A 17,454-nucleotide genomic window follows, 5' to 3' on the forward strand; every position below is an offset into this window, starting at 1 on the left:
AGGCCCATCACAGAGATCAGAGGTAAGGTGACAGTTGTACCTGAAAAACCAAGAGGTGAAAATGGTGACAGTGGAGGTCTATCATGTGGTCCTGCCAATTTTACCTATGAGCCATGGAGGTCAGAAAGAACCACGTACAAGTATGTGGTGATTCATTCTCACAGATTCCCTCTCAGAAACAAATCATTTAGTTACAAATAGAAAGAGAGAGAATCTTATGATACTCCAAACATAACTCTTCTGGTGGCAGGAGAGGTTAATGTCAGAGTTGATGTAATTTGAAAAGTGCCCTTGTTTACATAGACATGGAGATATGCAGCTAATGTTTAATTGGCATCAACTTCATAATAATTGTTGCCTCTGACAGATGATGTTGAGTATTTCCACTATTTTCCTTTTTTTTCCAGCATTATTCTTCCACATCTTTGGGATTAGTATACAAACTTAAAGCACAAGGCATTGGGGGTTCAGTATTGATGTGGATAGAGAACTGGCTGGCAAACAGGAAGCAAAGAGTAGGAGTAAACGGGTCCTTTTCACAATGGCAGGCAGTGACTAGTGGGGTACCGCAAGGCTCAGTGCTGGGACCCCAGCTATTTACAATATATATTAATGATCTGGATGAGGGAGTTGAAGGCAATATCTCCAAGTTTGCGGATGACACGAAGCTGGGGGGCAGTGTTAGCTGTGAGGAGGATGCTAGGAGACTGCAAGGTGACTTGGATAGGCTGGGAGAGTGGGCAAATGTTTGGCAGATGCAGTATAATGTGGATAAATGTGAGATTATCCATTTTGGTGGCAAAAATGGGAAAGCAGACTATTATCTAAATGGTGGCCGATTGGGAAAGGGGGAGATGCAGCGAGACCTGGGTGTCATGGTACACCAGTCATTGAAGGTAGGCATGCAGGTGCAGCAGGCAGTAAAGAAAGCGAATGGTATGTTAGCTTTCATTGCAAAAGGATTTGAGTATAGGAGCAGGGAGGTTCTACTGCAGTTGTACAGGGTCTTGGTGAGACCACACCTGGAGTATTGCGTACAGTTTTGGTCTCCAAATCTGAGGAAGGACATTATTGCCATAGAGGGAGTGCAGAGACGGTTCACCAGACTGATTCCTGGGATGTCAGGACTGTCTTATGAAGAAAGACTGGATAGACTTGGTTTATACTCTCTAGAATTTAGGAGATTGAGAGGGGATCTTATAGAAACTTACAAAATTCTTAAGGGGTTGGACAGGCTAGATGCAGGAAGATTGTTCCCAATGTTAGGGAAGTCCAGGACAAGGGGTCACAGCTTAAGGATAAGGGGGAAATCCTTTAAAACCGAGATGAGAAGAACTTTTTTCACACAGAGAGTGGTGAGTCTCTGGAACTCTCTGCCACAGAGGGTAGTTGAGGCCAGTTCATTGACTATATTTAAGAGGGAGTTAGATGTGGCCCTTGTGGCTAAGGGGATCAGGGGGTATGGAGAGAAGGCAGGTACGGGATACTGAGTTGGATGATCAACCGTGATCATATTGAATGGCGGTGCAGGCTCGAAGGGCCGAATGGCCTACTCCTGCACCTAATTTCTATGTTTCTATATCATAATGGTTGCTATGGCGATGCAACCAGAGTCAACAATAGTTTTCAAAAAATAACTTGAAATAAAAAAATAATTACGGGAAATGGGAGAGAGTTAGGGGATGGATCTAATTGGACTGCTCCACAAAACAGAAGATGCAGACTGGGCCATTGACTCCCTTCTGCACTTTATCACAACTCCATGATCCTACATTCTGCCCATTGCCTTCAACACCTTATTTGGCTCAATGAAGTCAACTCTCATTCTTCTGATCTTGAGCAAGTAAACACTAATCTTATTCAATCTCTCCTCAACCGCCTGATGCCAGAAATCAATACAGTTAACCTACACTGCACTGGTTTTCTGATAACTATCTCCTTGCTACAGTACAGGGAGCAGAAATGTACACAAGTTGGCCAGCTATCACAGTGGTCCAGAGCTTAGTTCGTGTTCAGTCCATTGTCAAGGTAAACTGACTTAGGCCCTTATTGATCATTCTCACCAGATTTTATCACCTGCTGTCAAATCTGTTTTTTTTTTGTTGTCTCCACTGGGCCTTCTGTACATCTGACAGTTGGCCATTAATTCCTTGCATCTGCAGGAATTGGGTAATAGAGTTGCCAATTAGTTGATCTATTGCGAACTCACTTCAACTTAAAATTGTACATCAATATAAACACTACTGAGATAGCACTTCTGTGAATGTTTATGAAACATTGTTAATTATTCATCCTCACTTTCCAGGCTTGCCTGCAGCCTTTGACATTGTGGATCCTGCTGCTAAGTCACCCTCCAGAAAGACCTGAATCAGCAGGGGTTTTTTTTTAAATCACAGAGGACCCAGATCAAATATCTGGAAGTATCCAATTAGATTTAGTAATTGGGGTTTTCTTAAAAATTCTATCCTGTTGTACATAAAAATATTGCATCGTATGGCAGTATTCCCAAGCAAAGATTTTCAGAGATGGGAAAAGAAAACAGAACAGAAAGTTTGTGTGGTTACTGGATGGTTGGGGTAAAAATCTCTGAACACAGTTTGTATCATTTGGACATTTCAAATAATGTTACAGAACAGTGAATTGGTATTGTGAGTATGTGATTTGCATTATTAGACAAAATTACTGTGGCAGTGGTTCATGTAATGGGTATGAAATGTCAACTGAAGTAGTCACTTGGGCCGAAGCTGTTAGGTTCTGCCCTTAATTCAGAGTCCTATACAACTGTGATTTGACAAATGGGCTATAACCTCACAACTCAATTTTCTATGTCACTGGCCGCAGCCATTCAATTCTGCAATGGCAGCCAGGTCACAAGATTTACAGCTAGTACAGTACAGAGACAACATTATACCATACTCAGAAGCAGTATAATTTGAAAACGTATTTCAAGCTGACAAACACCAGAACCTTACCTTCAAGAAACTGGTCAAGTGCATGGTTGGTGTAGCATACCACCAAGACTGGAGACTTCTGTGAATATGCTTGCCACGTTTCCTCATTGTGCAGGAGAGCTTGCACAATTTTTAACCCTACATAGGTTTTTCCTGTAAAGGATAAATTGGTGTTATTCAAAGTTTTAAGAAAACTAGTAACCGATGAATGACATCTATTTACCATAAATCTTCCAGAAGCATTTTCCATATTGTAAAACAATAATGCCCCTGTCCCACTTAGGAAACCTGAACGGAACCTCTGGAGACTTTGCGCCCCACCCAAGGTATCCGTGCGGTTCCCGGAGGTTTTTGTCAGTCTGCTTCCACTGCCTGCAACCTCTGGCAACCACCTGCAACCTCCTGGAACCGCGCGGAAACCTTGGGTGGGACGCAAAGTCTCCAGAGGTTTCCGTTCCGGTTTCCTAAGTGGGACAGGGGCATAAGCATGCATTACAAGACTGAATATAAGTTTATTTTTGTAATGTAAAGGAAACCTTGGTTAGATCTGGGATATCTGATTCCTTCAGTCAGCTTTCCAATTAAAACAGTACTTGGAAACTCATGATTGTGCTTTTTTCCACTGCAGGTGCACTCAGCTTTAATTTTTATCAGCACTGATCCTCCCTGGATTACGGCAGAGTTCAGTTTCCATGAACCGATCATAACAACAACAGCAGTTGGAAATGCAGTGGCAAACTAAGTTCCCACACGGCAGAGGATGCCAGTGCCTTGTAGCAGCGGGCAAATCGATCCCGCCAGTCTCCCAAACACTCATCTGTGCGTATGGGTTGAACATCGGTCGGGTGTTCAAAGGATGGGAAAACCTGTGGTCAGCCAGAAGATGTTGTGCAATCTGAATCAAGCAGCAAGATTTGCTTTGAGAATAGAAGTCATCACTTAACTAACGATACCCAAATAATGCTCCCTAGAAACCTAGTGATCTGAGCAAAGTGTCCTGGGGCTTCTTGATTCTGAGGAACTGGCCAATAAGAGGACATTTTAAATGAACAATATATTGAACTAAAAGAGGGAATAGTTTGAACTCATTGATCAGGGTGGCATGGTGGTGCAGTGGTAGAGTTAGTGCCTCACAGCGACAGAGACTCGGTTTCGATCGTGACTACGGGTGCCTATCTGTATGGAGTCTGTACTTTCTCCCTTTGACCTGTGTGGGTTTTTCTCCAGGATCTCTGGTTTCCTCCCGCACTTCAAAGTAGTACAGGTCTGGAGGTTAATTGGCATGGTATAATTGTAAATTATCCCTAGTGTGTGTGGGATAGTATTAGGGTGCAGAGATCACTGGTCGGCGCGGACTCGGTGGGCCAGGCCCTGTTTCCGCTCAGTATCTCCAAACTAAACTAAACCAGACCGCAGGCCCTCAGTTGTAGCCAGCCATCAGGCTATTCTTCCTCCTCTCTACTTAACTCTGGACAATCATTTTCCTTTTGCACAATGGGAAGCTCAGAAGAGACAGTACAATGTGCATTCAGTAAAACTGTGCTCATCTCCTGTAACCATCTAGGAACACTAGTATTTTGCAAGAGCTATGTACACAACACAAGCCTATGGCTCAGATTAAACTCACAGGAAGGTTCAGGCACAGAACACAAAACAGGAGGTGGGTGGGAAGTTTGGAAGGGAAAGAAAGAACATGAACAAATATATATTTTACAGCATGCAACACACTAAATTTAGAAATAAAATGTGGCTTGCAGAGCATACCTGTTCCAGGCGGGCCTTGTATGATGGCCAGTTCCTTAGTCAGTGCCATCTCCATTGCTTGCATCTGTGAATCATCCAAGTTGAGCTCTTCCTTTGAAGGCCATGATGCATTGTCAAGTACATTGATTTTGGTCTTTTTGTGCAAAAATTCAAAGAGGTCTCCAGTCGTTTCAGAGCGTTTGGATTTTTCCTTCATTAGTGGCTCAAGATCATAGCGACTATGGAAATTCAAGTATTTTGGGGCCTGGATATCCGTGTTACAATTGACAATATACTTCTGGAAGGGAACATCTTCTGCTTGTATCTCCTGCAGTCCTTCGAGAACATGACGGTAGGCTTCAAAATAGGCTGTTGTTTCCACCATCAAGAAACAATCTGAGGGTTCTACCTCAGCAAGCAATGGTCGGCTTCGTGCATTAAAGGACAGATAAACGATGCCTTCCTTAAGTTTCTTCGGATCTCTATCTGACACCGTTGCAAAGAGCAAGGTCTCAAAGTTGTCTTTGGACAAACACACAAGTGAGCCGTAGAGCAGACGCTTTGAGTTCTCCCACCGGATACACTTCAAGGGCTGCGTGTCAAACTGAACTTTATATCCAACACCGCTAGCTGAGCAGAGGGGAACCAAGATGCGTGTGTTCAAATATACCCTGATGTCATCAAATTTCTTCCTCCTGAGGCCCTTGACATCATAATTATGAAGCAAATCTAAGATGCCTTCTCGCAAAGGTCTCACAAAGTCTTCTCTTAGAAGACGGAAATGGGTGTCAAGGTACACCTCAGCATTCGCATACTTTTCAGTAATAAGATTAGGTCGCAGAAATGGCCTCTCTTCAAGATGCACCTCATTGTACGTAGGGTATATTGTCATTGTTCTGTAGTTGTCTTCAGGGTTCATTTCTTTATTGTCTAGCATCATGAGGGTGTCAGTTTTGAGTGTTCCTTCTCGCTTTCTCTGCTGCAGGTGTTGAATTATATTTTTGATCTTTTCCATGTTATTTTCAATCTCTTCACCAATGGAAACACCAGCAGCCCTTAGATTATTCACTGTGGGCTCCAGTACCAAGATTACCATAGACACCTCTTGAACTGAACTGGCAGGGAAGATGCTTATTAACTCCTGAAGCAAGAATAGAATTTTTTCAATATATTCAGGGTACTGCCCCCTCCGGGAAGGCACTGAATCTATACTCATCTGAACCACATAGTGAGGCAAGTGAACCTTCAGAAACTGAGAGTCCTTTACCACACCGAGAAGATGCTGAATGCTTTGACGGTCAGTCTTAGACTTGCAAGCCTTGCACAAAACCTTACAAATAAGTTGGATGAAACCAATACTTAATTGTTGTTGGTTTAATAGGTCAATCATGCCAGCGCTGCAAGCTAATGTTATAACAATTTCAGATGACTCTTTATCCAAAAGATTCTCCAATGTTTTATAACCCAACTTTCTCACATAGTGTTCCTTGTCCTTCATGTGCTCATCATGAGATCTTCTCTGAAAGCGTGGATTATCTTGCATTTCTGCCTGCCTTCCTCTTCCTCCTTCGGGGAGGTCATTCCTTCTCCATGGCTCTTGTCTACGTTCATGGTGCTGATCCCTTTTACCCTGCTGCGGACCTGGGCGATTGCCCTGAGCTCCGGGGACTCTATCAATTGCGCTTTGATTCGCTCTGCCAGCATTTTGCCTCTTGCTGGTATGCCTCGGATTGGGAGTAAAGTTACATTCTTGGTACCTTCCCCCAAACTCTCTGGTCGGTAGCAGTTCCCCTGGCCTTGGAGTTGAAAGTGCTCTCCTTGGATGTGCTCCACCTCTCCGGTCTGGTGCTCCTGTAGCATTTCTCTGGTTCCTATTATAGTGCTGTCCTTGTGGTAAAGCACGTTCTGCAGAGGCTAAAGATATGGACAAGAAAAATATTCTTTAATTTCATGGTCAAATTGTGTATTGCTATCTGCTTTTCTAAAGGCTCTTATCCTTCTTATTTACTGAAAATTTAAAGAATGTTCCCAAATTCATTGTGTAATTATTTGTTACTCAGGACTAAGTCCAGTCAGTTTGAGAAGGCCAGCGCATAATGCAAATTTTGAAAAATATGCTGGGGAAAATAAAATGTATTTGAAACTGCAACTATGAATGCATATACTATCAGAGCCCACTTCTAAATTTGTATCTCAATGTTAGATCAAGGTCACGAGGGATAGGAGTAGAATTAGGCCATTCAGCCCATCAAGTCTACTACGCCATTCAACCATGACTGATCTATCTCTCCCTCCTAATCCCATTCTCCTGCCTTCTCCTCATAACCTCTGACACCTGCACTAATCGAGAATCTATCTATCTCTGCCTTAAAAATATCCACTGACTATCCTCCACAGCCTTCTGTGGCAAATAATTCCACACATTCACCACCCTCTGACAGGAAATGTCTCCTCATCTCCTTCCTGAAAGAATGTCCTTTAATTCTGAAGAACATTATTTGGAACTGAAGAATATCATCTTTCTTGGATTCAAATCACATCCAAAGAATCCAAGAAAGATAATATTCAAGCACCAAATTAGAACTGGGCTGAGAGTATATGCATTATTAATTGCAGGATAGTTGGTAGTTTCAAACAAATTTTACATTCCCCAATTAAAACCGGTCAAATTACCCAACTGATTACACTGCAGTTTCCGAATCTACAGCTTTTTTTGTTTATTGACCGTACATTTAACAACTGTATGCCCCTTCTAGAGTAATGCCACTATTAGATATGGCATTGAGAGACAAAATCGCTGAGAGACCAAGTAAAATGTAAACATTTGTGTTTGATCTTTCACTTTGTTGGGAATGTTTCACAGCCAATGAGCTCCTTTGAAAGTAGGCTGGGTGTTATTGAGTCCGCATGCACAGGAACCTTTCTGTGCAAACCATGGTCCTACAAAAAGTAATGGATGAAATAAGAATGATTTTTTTTGTTAAAGCAGATGCTGCAAATTGGAAATAAAAACAAACTGTTTGGTCAAAGGGCAACAGACCCTCAGTGTTGACTGTTGTTCTTTCCAGATGCTGCCTGACCTGCTGAGATCTTTCAGCATGTTTTGCTTTTGTTAGAAATGGCAAGTGTGTGCAAGTTGACCAAGAAACAATGAGAACTTCTTTACTCCCAGAGCTGCAGACTGCACACTGGTACAGCGTTAGACCTAGGTTCGATCCTGACTACGAGGGCTGTTTGTATGGAGTTTGCATCTTCTCCCTCTGGGTTTTGTCCGGGTGCTCCAGTTTCCTCCCACATTCCAAAAACGCGCGGTTTTGTGTGTTGGCTTCTGTAAATTGCCCCTAGTGTGCAGGATGGAAAAGTGGGAGAACATGGAACTCATAACTAGTGTACGGGTGCTTGATGGTCAGTGTGGTCTCCGTGGGCCGAAGAGCCTGTTTACACACCATATCTCTAAACTAAACCACCAAACAGCCACTCCATTACTGGCTCGACTCAATTCCATGGTCCAATCTTATAATATTGTTCAAGTCTACATCGTCTGCCTGAGCACCTAACGCTGCTACTAGACGCGAATCTAGAGGGAGGAAATTTGCAAATAAGTGTCAAGGCAACTGTCTAGATCAGAAATGATCTGATAAAGCCATCTGAAATGTTAAAGTTTCCAAAGATCATGTGATATAGGAACGAAATTCAGTCTTCTGCTTTCCATTAGATCCATTACATTAGTAACCTTGAGCCTTCTGGGACTTTTCGACTAGGTTTTCCTCTTTACTTGGGCTATCGCTGTCCAATTGCTATCAAACATATTGTGATAATGTAAGCAAGAAAGACATTTTAATGGATAGTTTCACAAATCCAAGCTCAAACTTATACTGCATTCTGAATCAAACACACCAATCTAATTCAAACTTTAGGAAAGAAAAGTCAACAGTGAAAGAATGAGAAGCACAAGCATGAGAGGATAATACAAAAAAAATGAAAATGATTAAAAAGTTATTTTAAGCTATAAACAGGTTAAGACTGATTGGCTGTAAGAGGAATAAATATAAAACCTTCCTCATATGAATAAAGAAACAGTCAATAACTGACACTGGTTATTTTTGACAGAAAGTCAATTTGTGCCAAATTCAAGAAAAGTAGCACAACAGTATTTAACTGAAACCTGTGCTTTTGAAATGTAGTTTGCAAGTTAACATTGTGCTGCAGTACTCTGATAGAACTAGTTCCTGGTGCTATCAGAAGAGGCATTATGTCTAAGGTTTTTGTTTACTTGCTCCAGGATATACTGGCATTGGAGAGGGTCCAGAGGAGGTGTACGAGAATGATCCCAGGGTTAATGTACAGTGCCCTCCATAATGTTTGGGACAAAAAAACATTGTTTCTTTATTTGCGTCTGTACTACAGAATTTGAGATTTGTATTAGAAAAAAAAAAATCAATATGTGGTTAAAGTGCACATTGTCATATTTTATTAAAGGCCATTTTTATACATTTTGGTTTCACCATATAGAAATTACAGCAGTGTTTATACATAGACCCCCCATTTCAGGGCACCATCATGTTTGGGACATATGGCTTCACAGGCATTTGTAATTGCTCAGGTGTGTTTAATTGCTCAGCACCTAGTCTTTCCTCCAGTCTCTCCATCACCTTTATAAACTTTTATTGCTGTTTATCAACATGAGGACAAAAGTTGTGCCAATGAAAATCAAAGAAGCCATTGTGAGACTATCAAAACACGAATAAAATTGTTAGAGACATTAGCCAAACCTTAGGCTTACCAAAATCAACTGTTTGGAACAGTTTGGAATATTAAAATCTGACAATGTGCACTTTAACCACGTGTGATTTTTTTTCTATTACAAATCTCAAATTGTGGAGTACAGAGGCAAATAAATAAATGATGGGTCTTTGTCCCAAACATCATGTGGGGCACTGTATAAGGTGCATTTGATGACTGGTCCTGTACTCGCTAGAGTTTTTACAAGGATGAAAAGTTGCACCACATAATTCAGAAGCAGCTTCACCTGAACTAGGTCCAAGTATAGACCAGTCAGCATCCCATACCTGCTCCTCCACTCCATGCAATTCTGGCCGATTCTGTATCTAGTCCACTTTCTTATGTTCAATTGAAATAATCCTTAATTTCCTTCATGTCCCACATCTAAGTCATGAATATAGCATGCAAAGCATTCTTGACCATTCAGTATGGAGAATTCTGGAGACTTTCTTCTCAGTGAAGAAATTGCTCTTCAACTCAGCTAATACCAAACCTGCATGCTCTCACTGTAGCTCCTAACCCTCCATGCAATGGAAACAGTCCCTCATCAGTGACCCTCTCAAGCACGCTTTTCTTTCGACTTAGATCCAGGCTCAATCACTCCTCATGTGACTGCACTCCAAACCATGGAATAGAGCAGATGTGATCACTGTGCCCTTGGTTAATTCCTCTTCAACCATGGCAGCAGGATCACTGCCTTACCCGATTTCACTGGCCTATATCCCCAATCTAATCCCACTGTCCTGCTCTTTCCTTGAAGTCTTCTACCATTCCCAAGATAATTCTCCAATTCCCCCAGGCTCTGTACCAATCCAACTTCAAGCAGCAATCATCACAGCTTGGACACAGTTCACTTACCTGCCTTCCTACTTTGGTAAATCGTGAATACTTCAGAAAGACATGAAGGAGAGGAGGAAGAAAATGATATTGTAAAGATAAAGAAAACTAAATCCAAGATATAGATTTCAAGATATTTCTACAATCTTCAAAAAAATATCTCTCACCATCACCCCTCCTAGGGTTTCGTCTTGGGTGTTCTGCTGCAGCTGCTTCCCTGAATGGATTGTCCTTTTCAACATCACGGTCGTTCCACCTGAGTCCAAAATCCATTTGAAATAGCTTGGTCTGAAAAGGCATAATTTAACTTTAGCAAAAACAAATGGAAATTTTTAAGACCTGATGTAAGGACTTGCGTTTCGGAAAAGACAGATTGCAAGTTGCAATTGGTAAAAGAGCACCAGAATGGGCGGCACAATGGAGCAGCAGTTGAGTTGCTGCCTTATGGCGCTAGAGATCCGGGTTCTATCCTGACTATGGGGGCTGTCTGTAAGGAGTTTGCATGTTATCCCCGTAATCGCATGAATTTTCCCCGCCTGCACCGGTTTCCTCTCACATTCCAAAGATGTACAGGTTTGTAGATTAATTTGGTTTTGGCAAAATTGTAAATTGTCCCAAGTGAATAGAATAGTGCAGTATCCGGGGATCGCTGGTCGGCGCGGACTCGGTGGGCCAAAGGGCCTGTTTCCATGCTGTATCTCTAAACTAAACTAAGCCAAATGCAAAGTTAGATCCCTCTCCAAATTGCATGTCCCGGGTTCCAATGGATATCAAAGGTTGTTACTGGATAACTGGAATCCTACCCTAATGTTGAAACAAAGAATTGCAGATGCTGGTTAATACACAAAAGGACACAAAGTGCTCGAGTAGGCTGAGGGTCTCAACACGAAATGTCACCTACCCATGTACTCCCGAGATGTTGCCTGACCTGCTGAGTTACTCCAGCACTTTATGTCCTACCCAACAGTTCCTCTCAATCCAAGCCTCACAGTCTAACAATGCCCTCTGACTGCATTCCCCAGGAACTGTTTCTTGGGCATTCCCACATTATATGGTCTGTTACTTCATATGTTAACCATCCTAACAGTGAAAACAGTGGGGACCACATGAGGACGGTTTTTGCTGAATAATAAAATTCATAATTTCTTAGAAAATACCTAGCAATGTGATATTTCAATGATTGGTTCCAAGTTATTGGGTTTAATCAGGTTTTTTTTTTTATTTTATTGAGATTTGAGAATCTCTCATTGCTGGGGGTATAGAAACATAGAAAATAGGTGCAGTAGGCCATTCGGCCCTTCAAGCCTGCACCGCCATTCCATATGATCATGGCTGATCATCCAACTCAGCATCCTGTACCTGCCTTCTCTCCATACCCCCTGATCCCTTTAGCCACAAGGGCCACATCTAACTCCCTCTTAAATACAGCCAATGAACTGGCCTCATTTACATTCTGTGGCAGAGAATTCCAGAGATTCACAACTCTCTGTGTAAAAAATGTTATTCTCATCTCGGTCCTAAAAGATTTCCCCTTTATCCTTAAACTGTGACCCCTTGTTCTGGACTTCCCCAACATCGGGAACAATCTTCCTGCATCTAGCCTGTCCAACCCCTTAAGAATTTTGTAAGTTTCTATAAGATCCCCCTCAATCTTCTAAATCCTAGCGAGTGCAAGCCAAGTCTATCCAGTCTTTCTTCATATGAAAGTCCTGACATCCCAGGAATCAGTCTGGTGAACCTTCTCTGTACTCCCTCTATGACAAGAATGCCCTTCCTTTTTCCAACAGTATTTACAAATATTTAATTTAGAAAAGATTGGTATGTTGTCATGAATCCAAGTATGGTTCTTTAATATACTCTTACATATGATTCAGTTGTTTAAAAAATAAATTCCTCCTAATTCTGTTGGCAGCATACAATCCCTCTGCCTCAGAGAAATACTGTGTGTGCACAATACAATTAGACCTACGAGAATTATTTCCTCATTAAGGATCAACTTACTTTCACATTAATGGGAACACTTCCTAGAACATCAGGCAGTTGTTCAAATAACATAATGTGATACCAGTTAACAAAAGTGTGTTATTTCACATCCATATTATCAATATGTCAGTTTGCAATTACAAAAATGTAAAATGGTCATTCACACACATCATACAGAAAACCCTTCAGAATGTAAAAGACAAATATACCTGCATGGTATTTATCACTTTAATTTCATATATTGTGTTTTATGATTGTTGGCAGATCAATTTCCCTCCTGGGATTAATAAAGTTCCATCATATCATATTGAATCGTATCATATGCACAAGCCTCACTCAAAAAGTGCAAAAGTATTCTCTGATGGATGGACAGCAAGTTTCAGTAATAAATTATTAGCTAATAGCTTTTACTTAAGTTTAAGGAAAGGTAGAATCTGACAGTGTCACTTGGATAAGTATGGAACTCGCAGAGCTGTTAAGATTAAATGCAAAAATATAGAAAGCCCAAAGTTTTCCCATACATGAAGGGATGGCCTTTCAAGGATTGCAAAGTAGCCTTCCAAACTTACTGTAGTATCTCATCTTAGCAGCTGTACAATGCATCTGACTGGCCTTCCCTGGATACTTTCTATTTGCCAGTGTATGCCCAGCTCCCATTTGAGCAGATTGAAATTTTTTTTAAGTAATTTTATGATACATGAGAGGATTTGATAGATAAGAGTAATGATGGATTTGTCCACCACATTCTTGCCCTAATCTCCATAATGAACATTAAAAAAATGGCCCCATAGCAGAAGCGGGGGCTGGAATCTGGAAGCATCTGAGCTAATTCTGCTACCACCATCATCTATTGCGACAAGTGATGGCTCCCACTGATTGTCGCTGGAAGCTTGTGTCCTTTTCAGGACGAATGATGACAGCGAGCTCAACATTTGTAACAAGATGGATTCAAAAGAAGAAGTAGAATATTAAAAAATCAAAATATTATTTTTAAAAACGGTTTTATTTTCTGCAAGCTAGAAATGGTGTGAGTGTTGTGTTAAACAATTCAAACAAAATTCCTTCAAAGAGCACTCTTCTCTAATCACATCAGTAATACTGAACATATCATACAAATCCTTTGTGCATATCTCATTAATACAACACAAGAGCATCAAACTTTCAGTTTTTACTTAATTCTTACATTACAGACAAAATTACATTTTTCTAAGTTAACGCAGTTTCACTTTCAACAAAGCATTGGCCCTAAAGTGTACACAGAGTACTATATAAGCCACTGAACATTAATTACAATTCAATTTCTATATCTAACAGGACAGAAAGGTGTACACAAATACTATATGTTGACACATTTACAGGACAATTTCAAAGACACACAGAATAACAATGGACAACTGAGGCTTCTTGCTGTGCTGTAACAGTGCGTCTCAGGCAGTTTAACAAGCCAAATGTTCCAGCCTTGTTACAGATTATAATGGGAAAATAATATACTTAATTGTTCATTTTCATTGGTTTTTTTTAATGACAATCGTTTGCACACTTTATGCAGTTAATATTTTCTTCCCCCCACCCCAGTCTTTTACACTACAGTGTTTTGTGTATCTTTTACACTACAGGTTCTGTCCCATGGCAGTCATCTGGTATATCAAAAATGGCCAAGAGTTGGTGGTTACTTAGGTGCAAAAGATTATTCTCGACTTGTCACACAAATGGGAATTTTTCTTTCCACATAATGCCTTCTGTGGGCAAGTAGTACATCAGCAACAATGTATATAATTTAGGTTATATTTAAATAGTAAGTCTGTTTCTGTCTACAGGGTTGCTGACTGACCTGTTAAGTGTTTCCAGCATTTTTCTATTTTTCCTTCAGACTTCCATTATTTGCAATAATGTGCTTTTGCAACAGCTGTAATTTTGTCCTGAATGGGAATAGCTAATTAAATACAGAGATCTCAAATCTGAATCTGTCGGCTACTTGATATGTTTCACAAATACATTGGCCTGCTTAAAATCTTAACAGATGACATGCTCATATTGTACATGGTGGATTTAAAATGATGCAACTTATTCAGTTTTAATTCCATCATCAAGTTTTCCTATGAATTTGTAAAAACTAAAATTATCAAAGCATTAAATGTCAATAAATAAAAATCTCAAATTAACTGCATCAGTGAAAGTGTTGTGATGTTGCTGGGGAAATTAATCCTGACAAGGCAAGAAATATTTGTTACAAATTTTCCATTATATCAAACTAAGATCTTTAAAAAGGAAAAATATGATTCCAATTGCAAATAAGCACATTTCACTGTAACACCCAAATCCATCCTCAAATATATTTGGATACCTTTGTTAAACAGAACATAAATCTTCTCTGTCTTATGTCTGAGCTCCTATACCTCTTGCATAACATCATAATTGATTAAAAAAAACATGTTGTGTTTTTGTCATGTGATACAAAACTAGACAAGAGAGCTCACCATAATAAAAAATAACATTTCAAAATAAAAATTGCAACATACCTACTGCACTACTTATTCACATTTTTGGCGTGTTACAAAATCATGAGAGGAATATACAAAATCATGTGAGGAATAGATTGGGTAGATGCAGAGTCTCTTGTCCAGAGTAGGGGAATCGAGGACCAGAGGACCAAGGTGAAGGGGAAAAGATTTAATATGAATCTGAGGGGTAACTTTTTCACACAAAGGGTGGTGGGTGTATGGAACAAGCTGCCAGATGAGGTATTTGAGGCTGGGACTATCCCAACGTTTAAGAAACAGTTAGACAGGTACATAGATAGGACAGGTTTGGAGGGACTAGTGTAGCTGGGACATGTTAGCCGGTGTGGGCAAGTTGGGCCGAAGGGCCTGTTTCCACACTGTATCAACACTCTATGACTTCATATTTATCTTCTTTCATTGGTTAATAAATATTCATACAATCTAGTTGTTGAGCTTAATATTAAAAGTGGAAGGATAGTTTGTCTCTTTAATAACAAGCTTATTGATGGCAGATCTATACTTTGTCGTTTAGGAAAGAATTGTAGATGTTGGTTTAAATCGAAGGTAGACATAAAATGCTGGACTAACTCAGTGGGACAGGCAGCATCTCTGGAGAGAAGGAAAGGGTAACATTTCAAGGGTCTCGACCCAAAATATCACCCATTTCTTCGCCCAGAGATGCTGTCAATCTCGCTGAGTTACTCCAGTACTCTGTGTCTACCTATACTTTGTTGTTAACTGGCAAGATAATTCAGATAACAGATCCTGATATTTAGATGACAGATAATTTATATAAATCAATAAAGTATTTAACTGGCAAGATAATTTTGATAGATTGAGGTATTTAGATAACAGATAATTTTACAAGCTGTCCCAAACATTGAGCACTGCTCTCAAAAAATGCAAAAGTGCTTGAGGATCTTGGGCCACTAACTGGCAAATTTATATTTAGCTTCTTTTAAATTCAATGCAACGTGGTTCAAGTGATGAATTTGGCACCCCGGAAGAATCTAATTAAATTTTTCGTTCATTCCTGAAATTGATAGGCCTCCTCTCAACTACTAAGAAATATGAAACCTGATTGTTTATGCAAAATTCATCATTGTTTATCCTCCATATCATGAAACTCACAGTAATTTGACTCTTGTGAGTCTTTGGTGTGTTGTTGGAACCAAAGGAATTCTAAGCCATGGAGATGACTGGTGAAATGAAGTAATATACAGTGCCCTCCATAATGTTTGGGACAAAGACTCATCCTTTATTTATTTGCCTGTGTACTCCACAGTTTGAGATTTGTAATAGAAGAAACCATATGTGGTTAAAGTGCACATTGTCAGATTTCATTAAAGGGTATTTTTATACTTTTGGTTTCACCAGGCAGCAATTGCAGCTGTGTTTATACATAGTTCCCCCATTTCAGGGCACCATAATGTTTGGGACACATGGTTTCACAGGTGTGTGTAATTGCTCATGTGTGTTTAATTGCCTCCTTAATGCAGGTATAAGAGAGCTCTCAGCACCTAGTCTTTCCACCAGTCTTTCCATCACCTTTGGAATCCTTTATTGCTGTTTATCAACGAGCTCCAAAGTTGTGCTAATGAAAGTTAAAGAAACCATTATGAGATTGAGAAACAAGAATAAAACTGTTATAGAGACATCAGCCAAACCTTAGGCTTACAAATATCAACTGTTTGGAACATCATTAAGAAGAAAGAGAGCACGGGTGAGCTTACTAATTGCAAAGGAGCTGACAGGCCAAGGAAGACCTCCACAGCTGATGACAGAAGAATTCTCTCTGTAATAAAGAAAAACCCCCAAACACCTGTCCAACAGATCAGAAACACTCTTCAGGATCCGGGTGTGGATTTGTCAATGACCACGGTCCGGGAAGACTTCATGAACAGAAATACAGAGGCTACACTGCAAGATGCAAACCACTGGTTAGCTGCAAAAATAGGATGGCCAGGTTACAGTTTGCAAAGAAGTACTTAAAAGAGTAACCACAGTTCTGGAAAAAAGATCTTGTGGACAGATGAGATGAAGATTAACATATCAGAGTGACTGACAGCAAGAGCAAAGTATGGAGGAGTGAAGGAACTGCCCAAGATCCAAAGCATACCACCTCATTTATGGAACACAGTGGTGGGGGTGTTATGGCCTGGGCATAAGGCTGCTGAAGGTACTGGCTCACTTATCTTCATTGATGATAAAAAACTGCTGATGGTAGTAGCATAATGACTTTTGAAGTGTATAGACACATCCCATCTGCTCAAGTTCAAATAAATGCCTCAAAACTCATTGGCCGCCTGTTCATTCTACAGCGACAATGATCACAAACATACTGCTAAAGCAACAAAGGAATTTTTCAAAGCTAAAAAATTGTCAATTCTTGAGTGGCCAAGTCAATCACCCGATCTGAACCCAAATTGAGCATGCCTTTTATATGCTGAAGAGAAAACTGAAAGAGACTAGCCCCCATAACAAGCATAAGCTAAAGATGGCTGTAATACAGACCTGGCAGAGCATCACCAGAGAAGACACCCAGCAACTGGTGATGTCCATGAATCGAAGGCTTCATTGCACGCAAAGGATATGCGCCAAAATACTAAACCTGCTGTGTCCCAAACATTGTGGTGCCCTGAAATTGGGGGACCATG

General features: G+C 40.4%; 1 protein-coding gene across 4 annotated transcripts in view; it reads right to left on the bottom strand.

The window, feature by feature from the left end:
* Positions 1–17,454, bottom strand: part of znfx1 (zinc finger, NFX1-type containing 1) — a 43,456-nt gene that overhangs the window by 23,462 nt on the left and 2,540 nt on the right. For 2 of the 4 annotated variants that reach the window (XM_055652426.1, XM_055652427.1), the window contains exons 2-5: positions 10,481–10,601; positions 10,335–10,364; positions 4,716–6,608; positions 2,973–3,104 (exon numbers count right to left, since the gene is read on the bottom strand). In XM_055652426.1, coding sequence (XP_055508401.1) covers positions 2,973–3,104; positions 4,716–6,608; positions 10,335–10,364; positions 10,481–10,586 — 2,161 coding nt within the window. In that variant the 5' untranslated portion in view covers positions 10,587–10,601. The remainder of the gene's footprint in view (positions 1–2,972; positions 3,105–4,715; positions 6,609–10,334; positions 10,365–10,480; positions 10,602–17,454) is intronic. The other 2 variants (XM_055652428.1, XM_055652429.1) reach the window with 1 other exon arrangement.

This window comes from Leucoraja erinacea, chromosome 21 (genome assembly GCF_028641065.1).
Source record: "Leucoraja erinacea ecotype New England chromosome 21, Leri_hhj_1, whole genome shotgun sequence".
NCBI classification, from domain to species: Eukaryota; Metazoa; Chordata; class Chondrichthyes; order Rajiformes; family Rajidae; genus Leucoraja; species Leucoraja erinaceus.